Source organism: Bos javanicus, chromosome 5, assembly GCF_032452875.1.
Source record: "Bos javanicus breed banteng chromosome 5, ARS-OSU_banteng_1.0, whole genome shotgun sequence".
Taxonomy (NCBI): Eukaryota; Metazoa; Chordata; class Mammalia; order Artiodactyla; family Bovidae; genus Bos; species Bos javanicus.
In genome coordinates this window covers 85,382,000-85,409,901 of record NC_083872.1, presented here as the reverse complement: position 1 = coordinate 85,409,901, position 27,902 = coordinate 85,382,000, and the positions used below count along the sequence as shown (strand labels likewise).

The 27,902-nt window shown below is 38.8% G+C and overlaps 1 protein-coding gene across 8 annotated transcripts in view; it reads right to left on the bottom strand.

The window, feature by feature from the left end:
* Positions 1 to 27,902, bottom strand: part of DNAI7 (dynein axonemal intermediate chain 7) — an 88,028-nt gene that overhangs the window by 1,279 nt on the left and 58,847 nt on the right. For 7 of the 8 annotated variants that reach the window (XM_061417599.1, XM_061417600.1, XM_061417598.1 and 4 more), the window contains 6 exons: positions 14,181 to 14,256; positions 12,980 to 13,140; positions 9,694 to 9,850; positions 6,151 to 6,365; positions 3,230 to 3,397; positions 196 to 309 (listed from right to left, as the gene is read on the bottom strand). In XM_061417599.1, coding sequence (XP_061273583.1) covers positions 196 to 309; positions 3,230 to 3,397; positions 6,151 to 6,365; positions 9,694 to 9,850; positions 12,980 to 13,140; positions 14,181 to 14,256 — 891 coding nt within the window. The remainder of the gene's footprint in view (positions 1 to 195; positions 310 to 3,229; positions 3,398 to 6,150; positions 6,366 to 9,693; positions 9,851 to 12,979; positions 13,141 to 14,180; positions 14,257 to 27,902) is intronic. The other variant, XM_061417604.1, reaches the window with a different exon arrangement.

The window sequence follows — 27,902 nt, the reverse complement described above, 5'->3', positions numbered from 1 at the left end:
CAATGAAGGCATGACCTTTACATGGTTTGGTTTTATATTTTTGGCAAAATGAAAGAAAATGAAGTTTGCCAATTCCATTTTGAATTTTAATTTTTTACCTTTTTAAAAGGAGAATTGTGGTCTACATTCATTTAGTTTTTGAGTACTTTATCTTCTTTTGGAAGACAAAAGTTTAAGGGGTTTTGCATACCATACCTGAAATACAGTTTTCTTAGAATCACATGCTGTATTCCACTTACTCCAACAAAATGCAAAAGCAGAACTTAACAGGGCCATTTGCCGATAAGCTTTCACTTCTACCGAAGGATGCTGTCGGTATAAAAACAAGTAGAGTTGATCACAGAGCCTCTCAAGTCTCCCTTCCATCCTTGACCTCCTGCAGTCTAGTCTGTTCTCAACCCAGATCCATTGAAAATGTAAGTCACATGAGGTAAGTCAGAGAAAGATAAATGTCATATATCACTTATCAACAGAATCTTAAAAAATGGTACAAATGAACTAATTTATAAAACAGAAATAGAGTCACAGATATAGAAAACAAACTTATGGTTACCAAGGAGGAGAGGAAGGGGAGGGATGAATTGGGAGGTTGGGATTGACGTATACACACTACTACATATAAAATAGTCCATGGAATTCTCTGGGCCAGAATACTGGAGTGGTAGCCTTTCCCTTCTCTAGGGATCTTTCCAATCCAGGGATCGAACCCAGGTCTCCCGCATTGCAGGCAGATTCTATACCAGCTGAGCCACCGGGGAAGCCACAGGGGATTCCCTGGTGGCTCAGACGGTAAAGCGTCTGCCCGCAACGCGGGAGACCTGGGTTCAATCTCTAGGTTGGGAAGATCCCCTGGAGAAGGAGATGGCAACCCGCTCCAGTTCTCTTGCCTAGAAAATTCCATGGATGGAGGAGCCTGGTGGGCTACAGTCCATAGAGTCACAAAGAGTCGGACACGACTGAGAGACTTCACTTTCACATATAAAATAGACAACTAATAAAGACCTGATATACAGCACAGGGAACTCGACGCAATGCTCTGTAATGACCTATTTGGGGAAAGAATCTGAAAAGAGTGGGTTTATGATATGTATGTATGACCGACTCACTACTATACAACAGAAACTAACACAGCATTGTAGATCAACTATACTCCAATTAAAAAAATTTTTAAGAAAAAAATAAAATTCAAATATAAAAAATAATTTAAGTCAGACTCATGACTTCTTTCTCAAAATGGGGCAACGGCTTCCCCTTTCAGAGCAGAACCCAGGGTCCTAACAGTGATCCACGGGGCCTCTGTGCTCTTATAGGCCCCGTTGTTGCTATTCAGGCTCTCAATTGTGTCCAACTCTTTGCAACACCATCGACTGCAGTATACCAGGCTCTCCCGTCCTTCACCATCTCCTGGAGTTTGCTCACACTCATGTCCAATCCCCACCTTGAGGCTTTCCTCAAATGTTACCTTCTTATTGAGCCCCCTCCCCCCACACCATATTTGATATTGTACCTTTTCTTTCTTTCACTTGATTTATTATGTTTGTTGTTGATGTTTGCCTCCCTCTATTCTAGAATGTAAGCTCCACAAGGGCAGAGATCTTTGTTTTATTCAATAATGTTTCTAAAACATTATCTGGAATATAAGTGTTCAGAAAAAAAATTCTTGAATACAGTATTCTGAAAAGATGACTAGTATATGACGTTCAGCATTTGTAGAGTAACTGGCAACTGGAGTTACTAAAACTGAAGTGGGATTTTTTCCGCTATGCATATATGTATACACTCTTATAATGTGATTATTTCCAGTATGTGTCTACCTATATTGTCATTTTCTGGTATATTATAAGCTTTTTCTTGAGTTTAGAATTCTTCTGCCCAAAACATCTTTCATGATTAGAACTCACTCTGTCTTAATTTATGTATCATGAATGTTTGACAAACATCTACTGTATTCTAGGAATAGGGTTGGTGCTAGAAAAATCAAAGTTGATTAAGGAATGGTCACCACTCTCAAGGAGCTCACAGTTTAACATGGAAGGATCTCATTTAACTCAACTTATGAGTTACATGAAGCAATATGCAGACAGGAAGACTCTGTGAAGTAGGAGGAAGTGGGTTTTAATGATCAGTGGTCCTTGTATGTATTTAATTTCACTTGATTTATCACGTTTGGGAAACTGCTGAGTCATTTACTCTTTTCAGAAATCTTCCATATATGCACTCTGGAAGAAGAAAGAAAGCAGACAAAATGGGATGCTGCGCAGACTACCTCTGCACTAAACTGACCAGCTGTGGTTGTGCTCCGTGTGTCAATATGAAGATCATTCTACAGAATATTAAATTTGAGAGAACCCTAGATTTTTCAGTTTAGTTCAGTCGCTCAGTCATGCCCGACTCTTTGTGATCCCAGGGACTGCAGCACACCAGGCTTCCTTGTCCACCACCAATTCGCAGAGCTTGCTCAAACTCATGTCCATCGAGTCGGTGATGCCATCCAACCATCTCATCCTCTGTTGTCCCCTTCTCTTCCTGCCTTCAATCTTCCCCAGCATCAGGGTCTTTTCAAATGAGTCAATTTTTTGCATCACGTGGCCAAAATATTGGAGTTTCAGCTTCAGCATCAGTCCTTCCAATGAATATTCAGGACTGATTTCCTTAGGGATTGACTGGTTGGATCTCCTTGCAGTCCAACAGGACTCTCAAGAGTCTTCTCCAACACCACAGTTCAAAAGCATCAATTCTTTGGCACTCAGCTTTCTTTATAGTCCAACTCTCACATCCATACATGACTACTGGAAAAGCCTTGACCTGATGGACCTTTGTCAGCCAAGTAATGTGTCTGCTTTTTAATATGCCATCTAGTTTGCTCATAGCTTTTCTTCCAAGGAGTAAGCATCTTTTAATTTCATGGCTGCAGTCACCATCTGCAGTGATTTTCAAGCCCAAGAAAATAAAGTCTCTCACTGTTTCCATTGTTTCCCCATATATTTGCCATGAAGTGATGGGACTGGTTCCCATGATCTTAATTTTTTGAATGTAGAGTTTTAAATCAGCTTTTTCGCCAGAAATCACTGGATTTCTAGTCTTGCTATTTATTCCTTCCTTTCTAACTATAATCTCATATAAGTGAATATAGAAAACTCATTGGTATACCTTAAGATTTATATAAAATGTAATACTTGCTAACATTCTAAATGTCCATCACATTAAACTTGGAAGGATTCATTCTTACCTTATAGTTTATAACAACATAAAGATGAGAGTGTCCAGTAGGGAAGATATTCAGTCCAGCCTTTTTCAAAGCAATAATGAAAGAAACAGGAGTCATCCACTTTTCTTCCAAAATAGAAGAATGATTTTTGTTATTTACTTTGATTGAAGCTAACATGCAGAGGTTTTCCTAGTTTCAATAAGAAAAAAGAAGCTTTTATATAAGTAAGTTAAAGAAATTATTACCTCATTATCATTCCAGGTCCAGCTGTTAGGTTCTTTATACAAAACTATGGTTTTTCTAGTAATCATGTACAGATGTGAGAGCTGGACCATAAAGAAGGCTGAGAACTGAAGAATTGATGCTTTACAACTATGGTGTTGGAGAATATTCTTGAGAGTCTCTTGGACAGCACAGAGATCAAACCAGTCAATCCTAAAGGAAATCAACCCTGAATATTCATTGGAAGGACTGAAGCTGAAGCTGCAGTACTCTGGCCACTTGAAGGGCCAGAGTGAAGGGCCAAGTCACTGGAAAAGATTGAGGGCAGGAGGAGAAGGGGGAGACAGACGATGAGATAGTTGAATGGCATCACCAACTCGATATATATGAGTTTGAGCAAACTTCGGGAGATAGCGAAGGACAGGGTTTGTTGCAGTTCTTGGGTTTGCAAAGAGTTGGACACAACTTAGTGACTAAACAACAGGAACTATTTTTCGTTTTTAGAAAATCCTGTATTATCCTATATTAAAAAGAATGCAGGACAGACATATTTTAGGCTTGATCCAAAAGGTCCACCTCAAAGTTTCCACATTACCTTAACCAGTTTATCAACTTTTCTCAGGCTCATCTGAGCAATCCAAGAATCTCTTTGGTTGCCTACTTTATAAATTATGATCTAAGAATACTGCATGTGCTCCTGTTGAAGTGGAAGAGCTATTTGACAGCAACCATGTTGCAACTTTTAAAAATCATAATTTTTTATATGTATAAGATTTTAACATAATAATGCAAAATTATTATCCAGTTTTAAAGTTTGAAAAGTGGTAATCTGGTGTATAGAGTTCACATCTCTCCTCTGACCTTAAAAACCAAGTGTGATGATCTTCTAGCTTTCCTGCCACATTCATAAAGAATTTCAGGTTATATCTTTTTTTAAAAAAAATCTCTTTTTAAAAACAACTTTCATGAGGTATATTTTACATAACATAAAATTCATGCATTTCAAGTACACAGTTCAGTGATTTTTTTCTTTTTTTTTGGTAACTTTGTTGACTGGTACAACTATCACCATAAATCAGTTTTAGAACATTTTCATCCCCTCAGTGAAATCCCTTATGCCTATTTATATCCATTCCCCACTTCAGCCTCAAGCAAATACTAAATCTACTTATTGTCTTTAAATTTCAGACTCTGTAATTTCTTTTTTCTAATTATGAAAGTATAATAACATATTTAGAGGAGATTTGGAAAATACAGAACAAAGTTACATATTGTTCTACTATACATTAGTTATTTTTTAAAGTAGATAAATTAAGATTTTTAGTTGGAGTCTCAATAGAGTGAAGTAAGCCAGAAAGAAAAACACCAATACAGTATACCAATGCATATATATGGAATTTAGAAAGATGGTAACAATAACCCTGTGTACGAGACAGCAAAAGAGACACTGATGTATAGATCAGTCTTATGGACTCTGTGGGAGAGGGAGAGGGTGGGGAGATTTGGGAGAATGGCATTGAAACATGTATAATATCATGTATGAAACGAGTCACCAGTCCAGGTTCGATGCACGATACTGGATGCTTGGGGCTGGTGCACTGGGACGACCCAGAGGGAGGGTATGGGGAGGGAGGAGGGAGGAGGGTTCAGGATGGGGAACACAGGTATACCTGTGGTGGATTCATTTCGATATTTGGCAAAACTAATACAACATTGTAAAGTTTAAAAATAAAATAAAATTTTAAAAAAATTAATAGAAGAGACAGAAAAGTAGAAAGATATAGTAGGCCTGAAAAGCACCATGAACCAATTCAACATAATTAACAGTAATACAATTTTCACACAATGCTGCTGCTGCTAAGTCGCTTCAGTCATGTCCAACTCTGTGCGACCCCCATAGGCGGCAGCCCAGTAGGCTCCTCTGTCCCTGGGATTCTCCAGGCAAGACTATTGGAGTGGGTTGCCATTTCCTTCAATAGCAGGATACAAATTCTATTCAAGTTCCCATAGACTACAAACTAGGAGACACTGCAACATAACCAGGAACATAAAATAAGGTACAAAAATTTCGTGGTCTACAGGTATTGAAATCATAGAGTCAGACTCGGTAGCAATGGAGTTACTCAAAAGGGATTTCAAACAGCTGGGTGCTATCTTCCTGTGATAAGATCACTCTAAGACTGGACCAAAACCTCTGAAAGTCATACTGCAACCATACTTAGAGTTTCACCAATTGCTCTATTCCTAGTAACTTTAGGGCACAAACGTATACTTTACTTTTACATGTTATTTCCTATATACTCAGTATTTTATTTAGAAACTACTGCTACTGCTAAGTCGCTTCAGTCGTGTCCAACTCTGCGACCCCATGACGGCAGCCCATCAGGCTCCACCATCCCTGGGATTCTCCAGGCAAGAACACTGGAGTGGGTTGCCATTTCCTTCTACAGTGCATGAAAGTGAAAAGTGAAAGTGAAGTCGCTCAGTCATGTCCGACTCTTAGCGACCCCATGGACTGCAGCCTACCAGGCTCCTCTGTCCATGGGATTTTCCAGGCAAGAGTACTGGAGTGGGGTACCAGCTCAAGGTATATTTTCAATATATTTATAAAAGACATATTTCAATATGTAAATCATCAGTGATTGACTGTTTTGACACACACTCTTATAGTCATCAAGAGATTTAACTCTTTGGTATGACTTGCTATAACAGCGGTTTACCTTGATTTGTATTTGAAGTTCAGTAAATACTGTAGTTATAGTCAGAAGTACTTTATTCACATCAAGTGGTCTTAGCTCCCATGACTGGTATGGCATATTAATATGGGCATCTTGAATTAAGGTAACAGGACAAAAAGTTTCCAGGTTGAATGTTATAAGCCTCTCTTCTGATTTGTAAGACACGTTGCTGATGCCATCAGTTTTCCACTGTTTACCTTTATAATTAGGATTAATAAGACATTAGTTCCATTTTTTCCTCTGCAAAAATAAGATGAATGAAACCACTCCACTAACTTTAATATGTATAAATTGATTTTTCACACTGAGAATAGGATCACAACAACAAACCATCTTCACTGGAGTTTCTTCCTGTCTACAGGATCAAGTCCAGATTCCTCAGCATGGTCACAAGACTTTCAGAATGAAGCTCTGACTCTCATTTCTGGCTTCCTTCTTTGCTACTTCTCAGACTTCTTTCCAGTCACACTTTTCTTTTCTTCCCCAACAACATCATAAACCTGTAAGCCTCTGCACATGCAGTTCTTTCTTCCTAGAGAACATTTCCCTTCCTCTTTTAGAGAACCTGTCTTCATCTTTCTTTTTAAAGAACTTTAAAATTCTCCTATCTTGAGTATACAATTATTTTTAGTCGGTTTACCCAGTTTTGCAATCATCACCACCATTCAGTTTTAGAATATTATTATCCTCCCAATAAGATTTCTTATGTCTATTTATAGTTAATTCCCATTTGCATCACCAGCCCCAAGAAACTATTAATATACTTAAAGATTTGCCTTTTCTTTACTTTCATTAAACACAATCATATAATAAGTGGTCTTTTGTGTCTCTTACAACTCAATAATAAAACATAACGCAACTTAAAAATGGGCAAAAGATTTGAATAAACATTTCATCAAAGAAGCTACATGAAAGTATAATAAATACATAAAAATCGATGCTTAACATTACCACGCATTAGGGAAATACAAATTAAAACTATGAAAAACCATTTCACACCCACTAGGGTGGCTCTAATAAAAAAAATAGGTAATAACAAATGGTGGCAAGAATATGGAAAAATGGGGAACCTTGTGGTGTGGTTATAGCTCCTTTGAAAAACAACTTGGCAGTTTTTAAACAGTTGAACATCAATTTACTCTTCAACCCAGAAATTCCACTCCTACCAATATACCCAAGAGGAATGAAGACTTATGCCCACACAGAATATACTACATCAATGGTCTCTTGGTCTCTTAAGGACCTGCTCAATATTCTATCCTAGGAGAAGCTGTCCTTAGCACTCCAGATGGGACCCGGTCACTGCTCTGCTCCGTAGCACTTTCATCTATCATATAGCCCCTCACTGCTCTACCCCCTTGTGTATGGTATCTTTCCCTGTCTGCCTCTCCTACAACTTTGAAAATTCCTGGAAGAAGGAATCGTGTCTCATTTATCTCTTTCTTATTGTTTAGCATTTTATGAAAGGAATGAATCATTCTTTTCCTAGAACACCCTCTTTATTTCCACTTGGCTTTCTTGTCTTCTCACACAAAAGGTTCCACTGGCTATTTTTGACTTAAATTTTTTTTTAATTTTGCATGTATTTATTTGAAAATTTACTGGAAAAAAGAAATAAAACACTTTTAGGCATTAATTTTAAAGCATTCAATAAACAATAGTAGACAGGAATATATAATATTGTCCCTACGCACTTAAACTCTCCTCCTATTGAGGCCATCCTCCTAATGAAAATTATCTTGGATAATGAATAAAGTAATAAATAATAAAGTAATTCCCAACCTCAGCTGTCATTCCCATCTCTCTCTAGTTTTCATCCCCATACACCTACTTTTTTTAAAACTTCTTAAAAAATTGGTGTATAGCTGCTTTACAGTGTTATATTAATTCTATTTTTGACTCTTGAATTCAATATAATAATTATATTAGAAAACTAAGTTATATATAGTTCCTCTTTCTGTTTTTACATTTACAAAATTATTTTAATTTATAACCATAAAAATTGTTGTTTAGTCGCTAAGTCATGTCTAACTCCGGGTGACCCCATGGACTGTAGCCTGCCAGGCTCCTCTGTCCAGGGGGTTCTCCTGGCAAGAATACTGGAGTGGGTTGCCATTTCCTTCTCCAGGGCATCTTCCTGTACCAAGGATTGAAACTCAGTCTTCTGCATTGGCAGGTGGATTCTTTACCAGGAAAACCATGGAGTCGTAGATTACTGCCATATAATTACTGCAGTTAGAGTCAAATTTTACTTGTTGTATTTCCCTGAATCATGTGGGATAACTGATCTTGTCTAATTCTAATTTTAATTTGATAAATAAATATTTAGGAACGTTACCATTAAAGGAAAGGAAAAGTGAAACCTCTAAAGCAACATGAAAGGAAAAAATTACCCAGTGTTCATTTTGATATATTTTATGGTTTAATGTATTGATAGAAATATACTGTTTTTAAAACATAAACTATCTCTACACTAAACGTCTTGTGGTTATGTCTGTATAAGCAAAAATATAGTGTGTTGTAGCAACCATAAAAAAATTTAAAGTACAAAATAGTCTTTAAATTCTCTGCCCCCATAACTAAAGTAATAGCTCTGTGCTTTAGTTATCTTATTATCTAGACCTGTTATCTAGTATGTAAACCTTTTCACAAATAAATGGATGTAGAATAATTCACCTACATTAAAAACAAAGCTATTCAACTTTAATCTAAGAGTCCCCAGATTTGCATACATTAATTCACAAGACCAAGACCTTTCAAAGTTTAGCCTGCCAACCCCAAATCAGGTATTTGTTAATAATTGGTGAATGATTAACTTGTATTTGTTAACACTTCTGATTTATTGATATTTAACAATTTGAATAAGCAATAATTTCCCATGGTTCAGTAGTTAAAAGTTATCGAGGCATAAAGTGGTTGGTTTTGCTCTTTCTCAGGTTTCCCATTTGCCCACTCCCCATCCTCAGTTGTTGTTTAGTTGCTAAGTCGTGTCCAACTCTGCGAACCCATGGACTGTAGCCTGCCAGGCTCCTCTGTCCATGGGATTTCCCAGGCAAGAACACTGGAGTGGGTTGCCATTTCCTTCTCCAGAGGATCTTCCCATCCTAGGGATTGAATCTGTGTCTCCTGCTTGGCAGGCGGGTTCTTTACCACTGAAGCCACCTGGGAAGACACCCATCCTCAGTACCTGGTTGTAATAAGCTTTGCAATTTATAAATCATTAACATTAAAATAATCAAATTTAATCACCCCAATCTGAATTATTTGGCCATTTCAAGAGAGAGTAGGCTTTTCATTTGTTTTTGATTTGCTATACTATTTGATATTTTTATTCATTTCCTTCTTTTTAAAAACATCCCTATTCATTTCCATCAAAAGGAAACAAAGACCCTAGAATAGGCACAGAAATATGTATGATTAGAAACTCAGTTTACATTCTCCATTTCCTATTTTGATTTAAGGATTTATATTATTATACCTCTTTTCATTACATAATTATCAAAGCTGGTTAAGGCATCATTGTACCTTCAGCATCCCACCTTGCAACCATAGGATTCTCAAAGAAGATTACATTCTCGTGAACTTCAAGCGTGACCTCTATGGGTGGAAAAACATTTTCTGCTTCAAGGTCTTCTGTAGTTTCCGGAGGATATGTATATTTCTGCAATCCCTCTTTGAGTATCTTTTAAAAATGACCAAGATAACACTAAGTTAGAAGCTGACTGGTAAGAGTTTATGATGCAGAGTTATGCAGAGTAAGCTATGTATGTTAAATAAACACTGCAGTTTAGTCACATTTCACTATAGATTGACAAATAAAATGTCACAACAAAATTAAAACTAATGATTGAGGGGAAAGAATCACTACATTTGAATGTAATTCAGAACTCTTCTATAAGCCAGATTCTAGGCTGGCTGGGACTTAACTATTCATTTTATTTCTCCAATAATTCTATGAGATATGTGTTGAACAGAGAAGATAACTGGGACTTAGAAAAATCAATTAATGTGCCAAAGATTACAAAATGACTTCAAGAAGGCACCAGAAGGCAAAAGTATTGGATTGGCCAAAAAGTTCATTTGGGTTTTCCCCTAACATCTTATAGAAAGATCTGAACAACAAAATCTTAAAAGATTTGACCAACCAAGTAGATATATAGGACCCCAAATCTCATGTTCCAGTAACTTTGTTAGGGTGTGTGGGTGAAGACAGAAAGAATAAGCAACCTTTTGAGAAGCGTGGAAATAAATGAATGAAATTAAAAATCATCATATTGCATACCTTAAACTTATGTAGTGTTATATATCAATTACATCTTAAAAAAGCAGGGGGGTGGTGATGGGGAGAAAGTAAATTAAGCCAAGAGCAGATGTCCGTGGGATAAAGAAGATTTGTCTATTATCAGAATTTAGCAGAGATGGATCTAGGAAAGGGAAGATTACAAATGTTGCAAAACAGAGGAAAAACTGGTTGGGGAAAATTTCTAGAGGAAGTATGAGATTATTTAAAAGGGACTTAGAAAATGAGGAAGGTCTCTCTGTTGCAGGAGAGAAAAATAAGTGTGATGGAGAATACTCTGGCCTCAAATAGAGCACTTAGAGTAGTATCAGGATACCAGGACAAAATTCAGGAACACCAGATCTTTGTATGCATCCTTGAAATTCCCAGTTCAGGCTTAGACCTTCCTATGGATAAAGAGTTTTGAAAGCCTACCTCCACCAAAGGGTGTCTTTCTGGACTCCACTCTGCTCTTCAGATATTTCTGAGGTAGGGAAGGCTGATTCAAATAGATTCTTCAAAGTGGCTGTGTCTAAGTCACTTCAATTATGTCCAACTCTTTGCGACCCTATGGACTGTAGCCCGCCAGGCTCCTCTGTCCATGGGATATCCCAGGCAATGATACTGGAGTGGGTTGACATGCCCTTTTCCTGGGAATCTTTCTGACCCAGGGATCAAACCTGTGTCTCCTGAGTCTCCTGCATTGATGGCGGATTCTTCATTGCTGAGCCCCTGGGGAAGTCCCTCAGAGGGGCTACAAACCAAATTATCTCTCCAGGGTCAACCTAATAACTGCATTCTCATTTATGAGAAGGGGAAAGGAACAGCAATATTATCCCTGCTGCTGCTAAATCACTTCAGTTATGTCCGACTCTGTGCGACCCCATAGACGGCAGCCCACCAGGCTCCCCCGTCCCTGGGATTCTCCAGGCAAGAACACTGGAGTGGGTTGCCATTTCCTTCTCCAATGCAGGAAAGTGAAAAGTGAAAGTGAAAAGTGAAAGTGAAGTCGCTCAGTCGTGTCCAACTCTTAGCGACCCCATGGACTGCAGCCTACCAGGCTCCTCTGTCCGTGGGATTTTCCAGACAAGAGTACTGGAGTGGGGTGCCATTGCCTTCTCCGAATATTATCCCTAAGAGGGTAAAAATTAGTTTAGAGGGGTCATGAAAAAATTGTACTCTTTTAGGTATAAAACACAAATATACATACAGCACATATGTAAATATACAGTATACATGTGGTATTAATACTTTATGGGGGACAGTTAGGAAAAAAGTCTACAAAGGCTCTTTGGAGGGGTGATAATGAAAAAAAAAAAGATAAATACTACACTAACTCAAGAATGCCTATGCATAAAGAAGTTATGGCTTCTTCTAGGTTCCTCTGTCCATGGAGTTCTCCAGGAAAGAATACTGGAGTGGGAAGCCATTCCTTTCTCCAGGGGATTTTCCCGACCCAGGGATTGAACCCAGGTCTCCTGCATTGCAAGCAGATTCTTTACCATAATGGGGTATTATCTGGGGGTGTAGGCCACTAAAAGTTAAGTCAATACTAGAGCAAATGTTACTACTTACTGAAACAAGAGCGAGAACTCCTTGAAAAATGATTGACAACTGCTACCATCAGTATCCTTGTTACTCAGTGAGTGCTATCTGTGCATCAATACCACTGGCAGTGCCCACATCAGTGCTTTTCAAACTTTCATGTGCAGTTACTATGCAGATTCGGTGGACCTGAGGTAAAGTCCCAAATGATGCATTTCTAACAAGTTCTCAGCTGCTACAGATGCTGCAGGTTCATGGACCACACTTGTATATCAAGAATACAGACCAGTGGTTCTCAAACTTTGGGGTATGTCTTGCTAAAACACAGACTGCTGAGTCTTAGCTCCAAACTTCCTGATTCAGTAGGACTGAGGTGGGGACAATGGATTTGCATTTCTAGCAAATTCTCAGATGATGCCAAATGATGTTGATGCTTCCGGTCGAGGGACCACATGCTGGGAACCACTGATTTAGACTAGAATCCACAAACTATGGTCCTTGGAAAATCCAGCCCCCACCAGTTTTTGTAAAATAAGTTTAACTGGAACACAGCCATGTCCATTCATTTACCAATGGCTACTTTAATGTTACAATGGCAGAGTTAAGGAGTTGCAACAGAGCTGGTATGGCTCACAGAGCTGAAAATATTTACCACCTGGCCCTTTACAGAAAAAATTTGATGACCCCTGAAAATGACTGTCATTATTAAGGCCAAATTGGCATAATATAAACAGAGTTACAGGTTTACAATTAAATTAACATGTATGAATTCTAGTTTTAAAATCTGTTATTATTTCAGATTCCTCTCCTTTAGTATCTGATTTTGATTCATAAATTCAAGACAGCTTAAAATTACATTTTCCGCATTTGTGGTTGTTTAATAGGGTTAAATCATTTTAGGGTTAAATAGATGTTAAATCATTTCAGATAAAGTTAAAGCATGAGAAATTATTTTATCCATAAATTTTGATTCAAGAATCAACCTACTTCCACAATCATCCAGCCCTTCATTGGTTTACACTGTGGAGGAAGCTCCAAAATATCCAAGTGGTACACTCCACCCAGGGTTGTGAATTGGCATAAATCAACCTCATTTTCTTCAAGGAAATAGGGCTTTTCAGAAGCATTCTCTAACAGCAACTCCTGTGCTGAAATTAATCAGATTGATTGAGTTTCTAAATAGATCACAACATTTCTGTATTTTCTTAGTAAGGAAATGAAGGCATTCTAATACTGGTAAAGAAAACTTTTATTTAGCAACTACACATTTTCAGAATGTGGTTAATTCAAAATCATTCACTTTAAAGTGGGAATAGGCATGCATAATATTAGGGTGCAGGGGAGGGCTCCATTTATATTTTTCATAGGTAAATTATCTCATAAGGATTATGGAAAAGTTATAATGATATAAACCTAGTTGACTGTTGACAAAAAAGTGTGTTGGAAAAAGTGAAATGGACAAGAAGTCTGTTATAAAACTATGCTAAGAACTGTATAAAAAATACATTCCTAAGGAGTTTCTGGGAAAGAAGCAAAATGATAAAGTTAATGAAAAAGATTCCATAAATCTCAAACTAGAAGTTCTGCAAATTAGACATCACTATCATCTTGACATTTAAAAACTGTATCCAATTGTTATTTGCCATGATAAGACTAAATACAAAAGTGTGAAGAAATTTCTAACTTCAAGTGTGTGCTTATGAATGTTCAAGGCAACATTGCTTGTAATAATAAAAAAAATTAGAAATAACCTTATTTAAGTCCTTATTAATAGATGATAATGTCCCATAGCATTACATAGATACTTTAAAAAGTAAGGTTACCAATGTGTTCTGACTTAGAATAATGTTGAATATTATCCATTTAAGTAGAATATGTATTGTGTTTTATGTGTGTATGTACAATAACAAATATTGTTAGGTGAAAAAAAAGTAACTTTCAATGAGAATATTCATATAATATGACCTGATGGTTTTATTTAAAATCAAAAAGAGAGAGATGGAGACAGAGTACAACAAATTCAAAAGAATTGTTAACACTGGTTATCTCAGTAGAGAGATGAGGAAGAATTTTCGCTTTAAATATACTTCTGCAACATCTGAGTTGATTTTCTAATATCCTTGCATTTCTTTTGTAAGCAGAAAATCCCAGTCAAGTTAAATTCTAAAAATGTGACTTGGAAGAATACCTGCTGAAACTGTTTCACTTAGTAATTTCATCTCCATTTCATATTTTGTGGCTTCAGGTTCTTCCTGGACAGGACACTACAGAGAACACAAGGACGGACGGGGGCGATCGTCAGTGTCTGCCGCAGCCCAGAGTCACTCTTCCTATTCTAGTTCCCACTAGGTTTCTGCTACCGTAATTCCAGGACCCCAAATGGACACTTGCTCTGGTCTAAAACTGGACTCAAAAATAATACTTTAAAAATGAATTTAAATGAGAGCATATCTCCACAAACCTCACAAGGCCAGGAGCTAGTCGCTCAGATTCTCTGTGGAAAACCCCCAAGCACAAAACAGAGGGACTAGGAAGCCAGGCAAGCTATACAAATATTATTTATATTGGCATTTGGTTTTAGCCAAGTTTTTGATTTTGCTTGATTTTGTCAATAAACCCTCTGAGTAATTCCAAAGCCTGTTTTGGGTAAGCCTCTCAAGAAAATTAAAGATGCCATGCCCTAAGTAATGTAGAAGATATTATTATATCCTGGAATAGCAAAACAGAATACTACTGTGCAAAAAGAGGACAGAGGAATTTAAATATGCCATGTGGCACAGTGGTAAAGAATTTGCCAGCCAATGCAGGAGATGTGGGTTTGATCCCTGGGTCAGGACGATCCCCTGGAGTAAGAAATGGCAACCCCGCTCCAATATTCCTGCTGGAAAATTCCATGGACAGAGGATCCTGGCAGGCTACAGTCCATGGGGTCGCAAAGAATCAGACATGACTGAGTGACTGAGCACACACGCACGCCATTAACTTACCTTTGTGAACTTAAGCAAGTCATTTAAGCATTACGAGTCACAAAGCCCTGATCTAACAACTGATGTGGCATGCATCTGTGCACTAGACATATAATAGCTCTTGTAAACAATCCTAAGCTATTATCTTCATTTTACAAAAAGGGAACTGAAGCTTATGGAGATAACTGGCCTAAGGGTCCAATAAAATAATAAAAGTGAAGAATGTTGCACACTGTAAACACTAGATAAATGCAGTGCTACTATAAAACTTTAGCATGTGTGTGCCAATATTTGCAAATAGGAAGGATTATATCCAGAAAAATTCATTTGCCTTCAAACACCACCTGTCCTTTTGCACGGCAATAGAAGAACCTCATACCAGAATCCTAGTCAGAAGCTTAACACCCGTTAATCCTACCATGCTGCTCATCCTCATCTACCATACAAGGCCCAGTCCTTCTTAGTAGATGATCTTTTCTCTTACTCTCATCACTATATTTTTTGTATCTTCCTCTTGACCAGTTTTAATACCATGCATTCTCTGCCAACCTTTTCATCCGGCCTCTGACACTTCTCACTTACTAATTCATTCATTCAATGAAGCTTTACTGAGTGCCTGAATTGTACAGGCAGCACTAGATACTAGGAGTAAAAAGAAAGAAAAAGCGAAGGTCCTTGCTTAAGGAGCTGCCAGTCTATGAGGGAAGCAGGTCAACAAAGTGGGTGCTGTAGTGCAGGAGGGGGTCCACGAGAGAAATGCAAAAAAGAGTGGCTAATTCTGTGGGAAGACAGTGTGCGTGGTAAATATAGAAAACCCTACAGGAAGGTGGTAAAGTCTGAACTAAATCTTGAAAGAGAATTAGGTCTTCTCAAAAATGGTGGGAGAGAATTCCAAGTGTGAATGAAGGCGGAAACGTATGAAGCAAAACACAGGGTTCCAAACACCCACAAGTGGTCAGGTATGGTTGGAATGAGACAGGCTAGGAGGGTAAAGATTTGAAGCTGGAGAGAGGCAAGGTCCAACTTGTGGAGAGCATTGGATGCCACTCTAAAGATTAGATTTTCTTCTATAGGTAGAAGAGAGCCCCCGAAAGACTTACTAGGAAAGTAACACAAAGAAATGCATTTGGAAAGGGTTTTTTTTTGGTGGCCAGATGATGACGTATTGCTTAGTAAAGAGTAGGGAATCCAGGGACTTTCTTGGTTGAGAGTCTGTCTTGCATTGCAGGGAACACGGGTTTGATCCCTGGTCTGGGAACTAGGATCTCATATGATACAGAGAAACTAAGCCCCTGTGCTGTGGCTACTGAGACCGTGTGCTCTGGAGCCCGTGCCACGACTAGAGGGGCCAAGCACCGCAACAAAAGATCCCACATGACGCAACCAAGACCTGATACAGCTAAATAAGTAAATAAAATAGAACAAACAAATAAATAACTATTCAGAATAGGAAGTCCAAGGTAAGAGGATCAGGGCACAAGTCAAGATAGATGCACTCAGGGTCATTAGAAGGAGCTTAGATGAGAGATGATGAGGAAGTAAATCAACATAGCTTGGATGGAGAATGGATATAGAAGACTGATTTTCAAACGCTTGGCTTAGGTAATAAGATAGATAGTGGTAACAATTATCAAGAAAAGGAAGAATTGCTTTGGGGGGAAAAAGTAGTAAATCTGATCGTGGATATGTTGAATTTGAGATACCCATGGGACATCTAAGTGGCCTTTGATATTCTCTACCATTAAAAAGCCAGCTGCATTTTTTTCTTACAGGAAGGATTTTCTCTGACAACAGTATCAAAAGATATCAAACCAACAAGGGAGTCATGCTTTCCAATTCACAGTTTCAAACATTTGAGAATTCTTCAGCATGTAGATCAGACTGGTTTTCTACCTTGCAGGGAGACCAAAGAATTTAGACCTTCTCAACAGAACCTTGATAACCCCAGTACTTCAGTATGCAACAATAGGAATTTATCCTCATCTCTATCATCACACAATAGAATGATCTTGTATTTAGCTCAAAATATTGCCCTATAATTCACAATTTTTATAATTTTATGTTATTCTTTAGCTTAATTGACTCTTTTTTGAAGCTAGACTTCTAGAGAATGGAAGCAATGGGTCAATTTACACTCTGCTGCAAGCTCCTGAATCTTGATAATTATTCTAGAATGTTTTCCTGTCATCACAGCTAGAACATACTCCTGCACAAAAAGTAAACTCCAAACCACATTTATTGATCCTATAATCCTTCAGCGTTTTACACATTTTAAAGCTCCTTCTGTTTCTTGGCAGTGAAGCTGGAAAAAATGCTTCTTTCTTGATATTATCATCATGTTTATATCTGCTAAAGAAAAGTACTCTTTCAACCTAACTGTTTCAGAAAATTTTCCACGTACTTTTTTCTTACAGCTAAATTTTAATATGTAGCATTTTGTCAAGTCTCATCAATTACCAAAGTGGAGTTTTTCTTTGAATTACACTAAATTTATAATAAATCTATTTTTAAAATAACATTTAAAAAACTGTTTGTGTGGAAATGTGGACAGAATATGAAGCAGAGAAGGTAAAGTATAACTTTTCAATGACATCTTGGCTCAATTGGTTTATGAATTGGCTTCTAACATGGAAGAACTTCATAGAACACTAGCAAAGTATTTTTCATTGCAACTTGATTAATGTGCAGTTACTGTAATGTGGAAATTATTTTAATATGTATGTAACTTGAATGTGATATAAAAACATAGCTTGGATCATGAATAAGATCATGAAAGCTGACTAGAAATTCCAGAAATAGATCTCAGGAGCCACTTGGGAATGTAGCATATGGCATTTCAGATCAATAGGAAAAACCTAGGTTTATATGGTAAGTGTTTTGAGAGAGCTCACTAAGATTTGAAATAAAATAAATTTAGATTCTCCCCTAATTTACACATTTAGAAAAGACAGAGGAACCAGAGAGCAAATTGCCAACATCTGTTGGATCATAGAAAAAGCAAGAGAATTCCAGAAAAACATCTATTGCACTTTATTGATTACGCCAAAGCCTTTGACTGTGTGGATCACAACAAACTGTGGAAAATTCTTAAAGAGATGGGAATACCAGACCACCTTACCTGCCTCCTGAGAAATCTGTAGGCAGGTCAAGAAGCAACAGTTAGAACTGGACACGGAACAACAGACTGGTTCCAAACTGGGAAAGGAGTATGTCAAGGCTGTATATTGTCACCCTGCTTATTTAACTTATATGCAGAGTACATCATGCAAAATGTTGGAGTGGAGGAATCACAAGCTGGAATTAAGTTTGTCGGGAGAAATATCAATAACCTCAGATACACAGATGATACCACCTTTATGGTAGAAAGTGAAGAGGAACTGAAGAGCCTATTGATGAAAGTGAAAGAGAAGGGTGAAAAAGTTGGCTTAAAGCTCAACATTCAAAAAAAACTAAGATCATGACATCTGGTCCCATTCACTTCATGGCAAACAGATGGGGAAACAATGGAAACAGTGAGAGACTTTATTTTGGGGAGCTCCAAAATCACTGCAGATGGTGACTGCAGTCATGAAATTAAAAGATGCTTACTCCTTGGAAGAAAAGCTATGAGCAACCTAGACAGCATATTAAAAAGCAGAGACATTACTTTGCCAACAAAGGTCCATCTAGTCAAAGCTATGGTTTCTCTAGTAGTCATGTATGGGTATGAGAGTTGGACTATAAAGAAAGCTGAGTGCCAAAAATTGACGCTTTTGATCTGTGATGTTGGAGAAGACTCTTGAGAGTCCCTTGGACTGCAAGAAGATCAAACCAGTCAATCCTAAAGGAAATCAACCCTGAATATTCATTGGAAGGACTGATGCTGAAGCTGAAACTCCAATACTTTAGCCACCTGATGCAAAGAACTGACTCATTGGAAAAGATTCTGATGCTGGGGAAGATTGAAAGGAGGAGGAGAAGGGGATGACAGAGGATAAGATGGTTGGATGGCATCACCAGCTCTGTGGACATGAGTCTGAGCAAGCTCTGGGAGTTGGTGATGGACGGGGAAGCCTGGCGTGCTACAGCCCGTGGGGTCACAAAGAGTCAGACACAACTGAGTGACTGAACTGAACTGAACTACTTTACACTAAGTTCCAGATAGATAAAAGATCTAAATGTGAAAAGATAACTAAACCAATCAAAAGCCACAAAAATATGAAAATATATGAAGAGAACAAAGGAGATTTGATATCAACAATTATCAGAGAAAGAAATCTTGATATTGTTGCTGTTGTCCATTGAGTGGTGATGCTATCCAGCCATCTCATCCTCTGTTGTCCCCTTCTCCTCCTGCCTTCAGTCTTTCCCAGCATCAGGGTCTTTTCTTATGAGTTGGTTCTTCATATCATGTGGCCAAAGTATTGGAGCTTCAGCTTCAGCATCAGTCCTTTCAATGAATATTCAGGGTTGATTTCTTTTAGGATCAACTGTTTTCATCTTCTTACTGTCCAAGGGACTCTCAAGAGTCTTCTCCAATACCACAATTCAAAAGCGTGTGATACTGGACATCTGCAAAATGTCAGTACTGGATACCATATGTTTGATAGAATGTCTTGAATTTTCTTTCCCATCAAAAGAAAATCTATACAAAAGAAATTCAATTTTTTTCATCAAAACATAATTTACAGTTTCAGAATAAAGTGTTGGAACTGACTCTTGGTAAAGAATTGAAGATGAATTTTGAAAATACAATATCATATGGTTCATTTTGGATAAAAGATAAGAATGGTTATCCTGAGTGTGCCAAAGTCTCATTCATTCCTGTGCCTTTAAAACTACCTATAAGCTGGTGGTTCCCAAACCCATGCTAGAGATGCTCTTCAGGCCACATACATTTATTTGCTCAGCCCTGGAAGTCTATACACACATATATGACGGGCAGATCCAACTTTTCCCTTAGAACCCCAGGTTCACATTTGCCTACTTGATATTTCCACTTTTGTGTCCTAAACTTACCATGCCCCTCCAAAAATCCTCTGGTTTCACTGTCACTCTCAACCAACTCAGCCCATTCCTGTCCACCTCAGTAAACTGTTTCAGGTCAGGTCAGTTCAGTCACTCAGTCGTGTCCGACTCTTTGTGACCCCATGAATCGCAGCACGCCAGGCCTCCCTGTCCATCACCAACTCCCAGAGTTCACTCAGACTCACATCCATCGAATCAGTGATGCCATCAAGCCATCTCATCCTCTGTCGTCCCCTTCTCCTCCTGCCCCCAATCCCTCCCAGCATCAGAGTCTTTTCCAATGAGTCAACTCTTCGCATGAGGTGGCCAAAGTACTGGAGTTTCAGCTTCAGCATCATTCCCTCCAAAGAAATCCCAGGGCTGATCTCCTTCAGGATGGACTGGTTGGATCTCCTTGCAGTCCAAAGGACTCTCAAGAGTCTTCTCCAAACCACACTTCAAAAGCATCAATTCTTCGGCGCTCAGCCTTCTTCACAGTCCAACTCTCACATCCATACATGACCACAGGAAAAACCATAGCCTTGACCAGAGGGACCTTTGTTGGCAAAGTAATGTCTCTGCTTTTGAATATGCTATCTAGGTTGGTCATAACTTTCCTTCCAAGGAGCAAGCGTCTTTTAATTTCATGGCTGCAGTCACCAGTAAACTGTTTAGTTTCCCCAAATTAAAATTCAGCATGATTGTTTATTTTACCTCCAACATATTCCCAAACATATCCACCTTTCCACGTCTTACTACCACCTTTGTCCAAGCCACCACGACCTCTCATACTTCTCGTACTATTGAACTTGATACCATGTTTCTAGGGCTTTCCAGGTGGCGTAGTTGGTGAGTGTTTGTCACTCAGTCGTGTCCAACTCTTTGCGACCCCATGGACTATAGCCCGTCAAGACCGCCATGCTCTACTGTCCATGGGATTTTCCAGGCAAGAATACTGGAGTGGGTTGCCGTTTCCTTCTCCAGGGGATCTTCCCAACCCAGGGATTGAACTTGTATCTCTAGAGTCTCCTGCATTGGTGGGTTCTTTACCAACTGCCAGCCTTCCTTGGTGACTCAGATGGTAAAGAATCTTCCTGCTAGGCAGGAGACCCTACAGTCCTTGGGGTCGCAGAGTCGGACAGGACTGAGACTGTACACACATGCACCATGCTTCCACTTTAGTGAAAGAAAGTGAAGTCGCTCAGTCATGTCTGACTCTTTGGGACCCCATGGACGGAGGAGCCTGCACCAGGCTCCTCCGTCCATGGGTTTCTAGGCAAGAGTACTAAAGTGGGTTGCCATTTCATTCTGCAGGGAATCTTCCCAACCCAGGTCTCCCACATTGTAGACAGACGCTTTACCATCTGAGCCACCTTCCACTTTAGGCCCTCACAATTTGTTTTCTGCACAGCGGTCAGAATAACCTTTCTGTGTCATGAACCATGCCACTTTCCTACTTAAATAGCCCTCTAATGACATCTTGTTGAATCTACAGTAAATCTTAACTTCTCCCTCTGGCCTGCAAAGCCCTGCTTCACCTGGCTTCTGCTTTCCTCTCTGATACCATCACATACCACTTTCTTTCTTGTCCACTCTACACCAGTCCACTGGCCTTCATCCTGGTCCTCACTTCTGTCTAATGACCTTTGTCATTATATAGCTGATTCCCTTTGGTCATTTGGGTCTCAGCTTAAATAAGAACCAATCACACAAGCCATCTGTAACTATCCAATCTAGCTACTACCAGTCACTCCTACTATACCATCCTGTTTAATTCTGCATATGGCATTTATTAAGATCAGCTATCTCCAGTTTTTTATGACTTGTTGGTTTCTCCTGACTTGCAAGTATTATAAATCATGAGAGTAGGAATCTCATTTGTCCTTCACCACTGTCCCCTGAGGGCCAGATAGTGCCAACATATATAAGTAGGTATTCAAAAAAATATTTGCTGAGTGAGTAAAGAAATAAGAACAAGGTCCAAGGTATGACCAGGTAAATGGGTGGTCCAGGTAAATTTGTGGGAAGCTGAAGGTTGTTGAATGTTAAAGGTAGGTTTTTTCATGTGGGCTATTCTTGTAGACTCTAAATCTATCCATAATGATGCCAAGAAGTCCTCAAATCTCTAAGGCTATTTCTCCACACTTTTTCCTCTGAGCAGAATAATTTCCTTTCCATCTAAACTCCTCCATATCTATCAAGAGATTTAGCTCAAATGCTATCTCATCAGAGAAGACTTCCAATCTGTTCAATTCTGTTCGTTTTTTGGATTCATTTCTCTCTCTTAACTCCTATGCCTAATTTCTCTCATTACATATATCAGAATATATGGTAACTATTACACTTCTCCTCCTCAATCAAATTTCATACAGAAGATAATTAGTAAATTTTATGTTTCATATATATGTTTTACATATTATACATACTCATATTTATATTAAATATATGTGTGTGTGCTCAGTCACTTGGTCATGTCCAACTTTTTGTGGCCCCTTGAACTGCCAGACTGCCAGGCTCCTCTGTCCATGGAATTTTCCAGGCAAGAAAACTGGAGTGGGTTGCCATTCCCTTCTCCAGGGGATCTTCCCAACACAGAGATCGAACCTGGGTCTCTTGCATCTCCTGCACGGGCAGGCAGATTCTTTACCACTAGCACCACCTGGGAAGCCCATGTTAGATATATACAATAGATATATACTCACATTTATGTTAAATCTGTTGAGAGTATCTTAAAGACAAAGGCTATTCTTTTAAAAATAATTTAATTTTATCCATTTATTGTTTGGTTGCATTCGGCCCTCACTGTTGCACGAGAGGGGCTACTCTGCGTGCGGGGGCTTAGCTACCCTGCGGTATGTGGAATCTTCCCAGACCAGGGATCAAACCCATGTCCCCTGCATTGGTAAGCAGATTCTTAACCACTGGACCACTAGGGGAGTCCAAAGGCTATTCTTAACTTGAACTTTAAAAAATTTCAAAGGTTCATATATTATCGTGCATGTCCCTTAGATCACCAAAATATTTCTGAAGATAATTATTATTTTTATTTAAAAAGCAATATTTATCATATTGTGCTACACTTAAATTGGGCTATTCTAAAATTTTTCTAAGATATGTTCTTTGGGAAGACAGCATTAGCAAATACTGACAATATTATAGTATTAGTATTACTACTTATGTAAATGAACTGAAATGTGGTATTCAGAGCCCTCTAGTGGCATAATTCTTAATAGACCCATGAAAAAGGAAGACATAATTTGGACCATCTTTTAAATCTAAGAGATTTAATTTTTAAATTAACAAAGTACTAAATACTTGGTATTTATAATCATATCATGTATCAAGCATAATTCAGGTATTTGGGGCCATAAATTCCTATGTTATACTAAAATTTGCCTTGCAATCAGCCTCCAAATTTGTTAAAATGATATAGTATTTACTTACTAGCATTTCTTTATTAAAAAGAAATGTAGTCATACATTAAAATATGCCAACCTAAAATTATAAAAATAAGCAACTTATCCTAAAGAAAAAGCTTTAAAAATAGAGAAATTTCCCTCTAAAGCCAAACACAGTAAGTCTGCCTACTGATCTTACAATTCAGTTCAGTTCAGTCGCTCAGTCATGTCTGACTCTTTGCAACCCCATGAATCGCAGTATGCCAGGCCTCCCTGTCCATCACCAACTCCCGGAGTTCACTCAAACTCATGTCATCGGGTCAGTGATGCCATCCAGCCATATCATCCTCTGTCGTCCCCTTTTCCTCCTGCCCCCAATCCCTCCCAGCATCAGAGTCTTTTCCAATGAGTCAACTCTTCACATGAGGTGGCCAAAGTATTGGGGTTTCAGCTTTAGCATCAGTCCTTCCAGTGAACACCCAGGACTGATCTCCTTTAGAATGGACTGGCTGGATCTCCTTCTAGTCCAAGGGACTCTCAAGAGTTTTCTCCAACACCACAGTTCAAAAGCATCAATTCTTTGGTGTTCAGCTTTCTTCACAGTCCAACTCTCACATCCATACATGACCACTGGAAAAACCATAGCCTTGACCAGAGGGACCTTTGTTGGCAAAGTAATGTCTCTGCTTTTTACTATGCTGTCTAGGTTGGTCATAACTTTCCTTCCAAGGAGTAAGTGTCTTTTAATTTCATGGCTGCAGTCACCATCTGTAGTGATTTTGGAGCCCAGAAAAATAAAGTCTGACATTGTTTCCACTGGTTCCCCATCTATTTCCCATGAAGCGATGGGACTAGATGCCATGATCTTCATTTTCTGAATTTGAGCTTTAAGCCAACTTTTTCACTCTCCTCTTTCACTTTCATCAAGAGGCTTTTTAGTTGCTCTTCACTTTCTGCTATACAGGTAGTCCCTAGTTTACATACATTCATACAAACACATGTACACATACACAAACAAGTTGAAGTTTCATGAATTTATATGCCAGCTTTTGAATTTTATAATATATTTTGCCACACCAAGAAAATAGTGTTATGAGTGAATTTAGGGTTAGGATAGTTTCTATGTTGCTGTGAGTATAAAGGAATATGAACCTCACCATCATCCATAAATATTGCTTCACATTCTGAGTTCCAGCTGGACTGCAAGAAGCACATTTCTTCTGAGGCTGCTGTGAGGTTGGAAGTGAAACTTTCCTGTCACCACATGTACATATACCAGATCACTCCAGGGGTCACAACTGCAGAGGAGAGTGTCCCAAGAATTCCTGGTGACAAGCTTGTAGATTCCTTAAAGTAGCACAAATGGTTCCAGCATAGCCAACTGTAATGGAGTCTTAATTAAGTGCCTCCAAAACACAGAACAATCTTAAGGTGGGTTCTGGCTGACTTCTTTCATATGGCAAGTGTTCTTACACAAGTTGTTCACAACAAATCAAGTTAGGGCCTACTTTTAATCACTTAACCATCCATTCATTTGCTTATTCCTTCATCCATTCAACAACATTTAGGAACTTCCCTGGTGGTCCTTCTCACATTGCTCATGGGCTTCTCAAGGCAAGAACACTGAAGTGGTTTGTCATTCACTTCTCCAGTGGACCTCATTTTGTCAGAGCGCTCTATCTTGGGTGGCCCTGCACAGCATAGCTCTTGAATTTGAGCAAACTCTGGGAAGTAGTGAAGGACAGGGAAACCTGGCATGCTGCGGTCCACAGGGTTGCAAAGACCAGGCACAACATAGTGAGTGAACAACAACTGGCAGTCCAGTGGTTCAGACTTCGCCTCACAATGCAGGGGGTGCAAGTCTGACCCTGGCTGGACAGCTAAGACCCCACATGATTAGAGGTCAAAAAGCAAAACATAAAAAATAGAAGCAATATTGTAACAAATTCAATAAAGACTTTAAAACTGGTCCACATTACAATTGCACTCATCTCACATACTAGTAAAGTAATGCTCAAAATTCTCCAAGCCAAGATTCAGCAATATGTGAACCGTGAAATCCAGATGTTCAAGCTGGTTTTAGAAAAGGCAGAGGAACCAGAGATCAAATTGCCAACATCCACTGGATCATGGAAAAAGCAAGAGAGTTCCAGAAAAACATCTATTTCTGCTTTAGTGACTATGCCAAAGCCTTTGACTGTGTGGATCACAATAAACTGTGGAAAATTCTAAAAGAGATGGGAATACCAGACCACCTGACATGCCTCTTGAGAAACCTATATGCAGGTCAGGAAGCAACAGTTAGAACTGGACATGGAACAACAGACTGGTTCCAAATAGGAAAAGGAGTATTTCAAGGCTGTATATTGTCACCCTGCTTATTTAACTTATATGCAGAGTACATCATGAGAAACGCTGGGCTGGAAGAAGCACAAGCTGGAATCAATATTGCCAATAGAAATATCAATAACCTCAGATATGCAGATGACATCACCTTTATGGCAGAAAGTGAAGAAGAACTAAAAAGCCTCTTGATGAAAGTGAAAGAGGAGAGTGAAAAAGTTGGCTTAAAGCTCAACATTCAGAAAACGAAGATTATGGCATCCAGTCCCATCACTTCATGGCAAATAGATGGGGAAACAGTGTCAGACTTTATTTTTCTGGGCTCCAAAATCACTGAAGATGGTGACTGCAGCCATGAAATTAAAAGACCCTTGCTCCTTGGAAGAAAAACAATGACCAACCTAGACAGCATATGAAAAAGCAGAGACATTACTTTGTCAACAAAGGTCCGTGTAGTCAAGGCTGTGGTTTTTCCAGTAGTCGTGTATGGATGTGAGAATTGGACTATAAAGAAACCTGAGCACCAAAGAATTGATTCTTTTGAACTGTGGTGTTGGAGAAGACTCTTGAGAGTCCCTTGGACTGTAAGGAGATCCAACCAGTCCATTCTAAAGGAGATGAGTTCTGAGTGGTCATTGGAAGGACTGATGTTGATGCTGAAACTCCAATACTTTGGCCACCTGATGCGAAGAACTGACTCACTGTAAAAGACCCTGATGCTGGGAATGATTGAAGGCCAAAGGAGAAGGGGACGACAGAGGATGAGATGGTTGGATGGCATCACTGACTCAATGAACATGAGTTTGGGTAAACCCCCAAAGTTGGTGATGGACAGCGAGGCCTGGCATGCTGTGGTCCATGGGGTCGCAAAGAGTCAGACACAACTGAGCAACTGAACTGAAGAAAATCTTAAAAAATAATACATTATTGATTCCTATCACATACTAGGACCTGTGCTTACTGTAAATGTGAAGTGTATCAAGATATTCTTATCCTTAAGATCATAACTTAGTGTTTAAGTTAACAATTCTAATCATTAAACCGAAGGATAGGAGCATAGTAGAAAGACATCTAATTTAGCCTCCCAATAAGGGGAGAACTTTGTGGAGGTTAAGATTGAAGGTGATGGAATGAAATTTATATTTTAAAGCTGGACAAGAAAATGTAAGCATAACATATTCCCTGCCTGCACTGGCCCTCCCTACTGTACAATGGGCATATGCATTATGCATTAGCCAGACCTCCTGAAACGTGGGAAAGCTTACCACAAAAATCAGTGTTTTTACCCTTTTGTCTGAGGTCGGTAAGGTAAATTCTTGAAGGTTAGCATTCTTAGGGGTCATGGTGTTCATACTTACCCAGATTACGTATCTTTGGTGAACTTTACGTAAAATGCCAGTGTATCATTTTGATGTACGATCCTTTGCCTCAAAAATGTAGGTGACTATGCCTTGACTTCTAACAAGTGGAACAGTTCTCAGAGCTTCTGAGAGTCTGTCTCCCAGGTTATAGTGATCAAATTGGCTCAAATAAAATTCTTTTTTTTTCTTAACTCGATCATTAACTGAATTTTTATCAACACATGTAAATCTTAAAAGACAAGTAGATGTCAGGCAAAGTGGATGAGGTTGATGGGAGGAAGGGAATTTCACAAGGACAGATTAGCAAGTAGAGTATCATGAACAGAGGCTTATCATGAACTTTCCATTTCTAAAACCAGAAACAGAAAAGGAAATATTGGGTTGGCAAAAAAGTTTGTGTGGGTTTGTCCATATGATGTTACTGAAAAATCCAAATGAACTTTTTGGCCAACCCAATACATTGTTTCATTTTTTATTAGGAAAGGAATGTGTGTTCAGTACTTATTTATTGAAAAGTCAAACAATACATAAGTATAAAGAGAATAAAAAAATAACTGATAGTAATACCATCCTGGGGCTTCCCAGGTGATGCAGTGGTAAAGAATCTGCCTGCCAGCGCAGAAGATGCAAGAGACATAGTTTCAATCCCTGGGTCAGGAAGATCCCCTGGAGGAGGAAGTGGCAATCCATTTCAGTATTCTGGCCTGGAAAATTCCTCGGATAGAGGAGCATGGCAGTCTACAGTCCATGGAGCCGAAAAGAGTCAGATGTAACTGAGCGACTAAGCACATACATACCATCCCAATTTTCTCATACTACCTCTCCTCCTGACCCCAAGAGAGCCACTGTTTAGTTA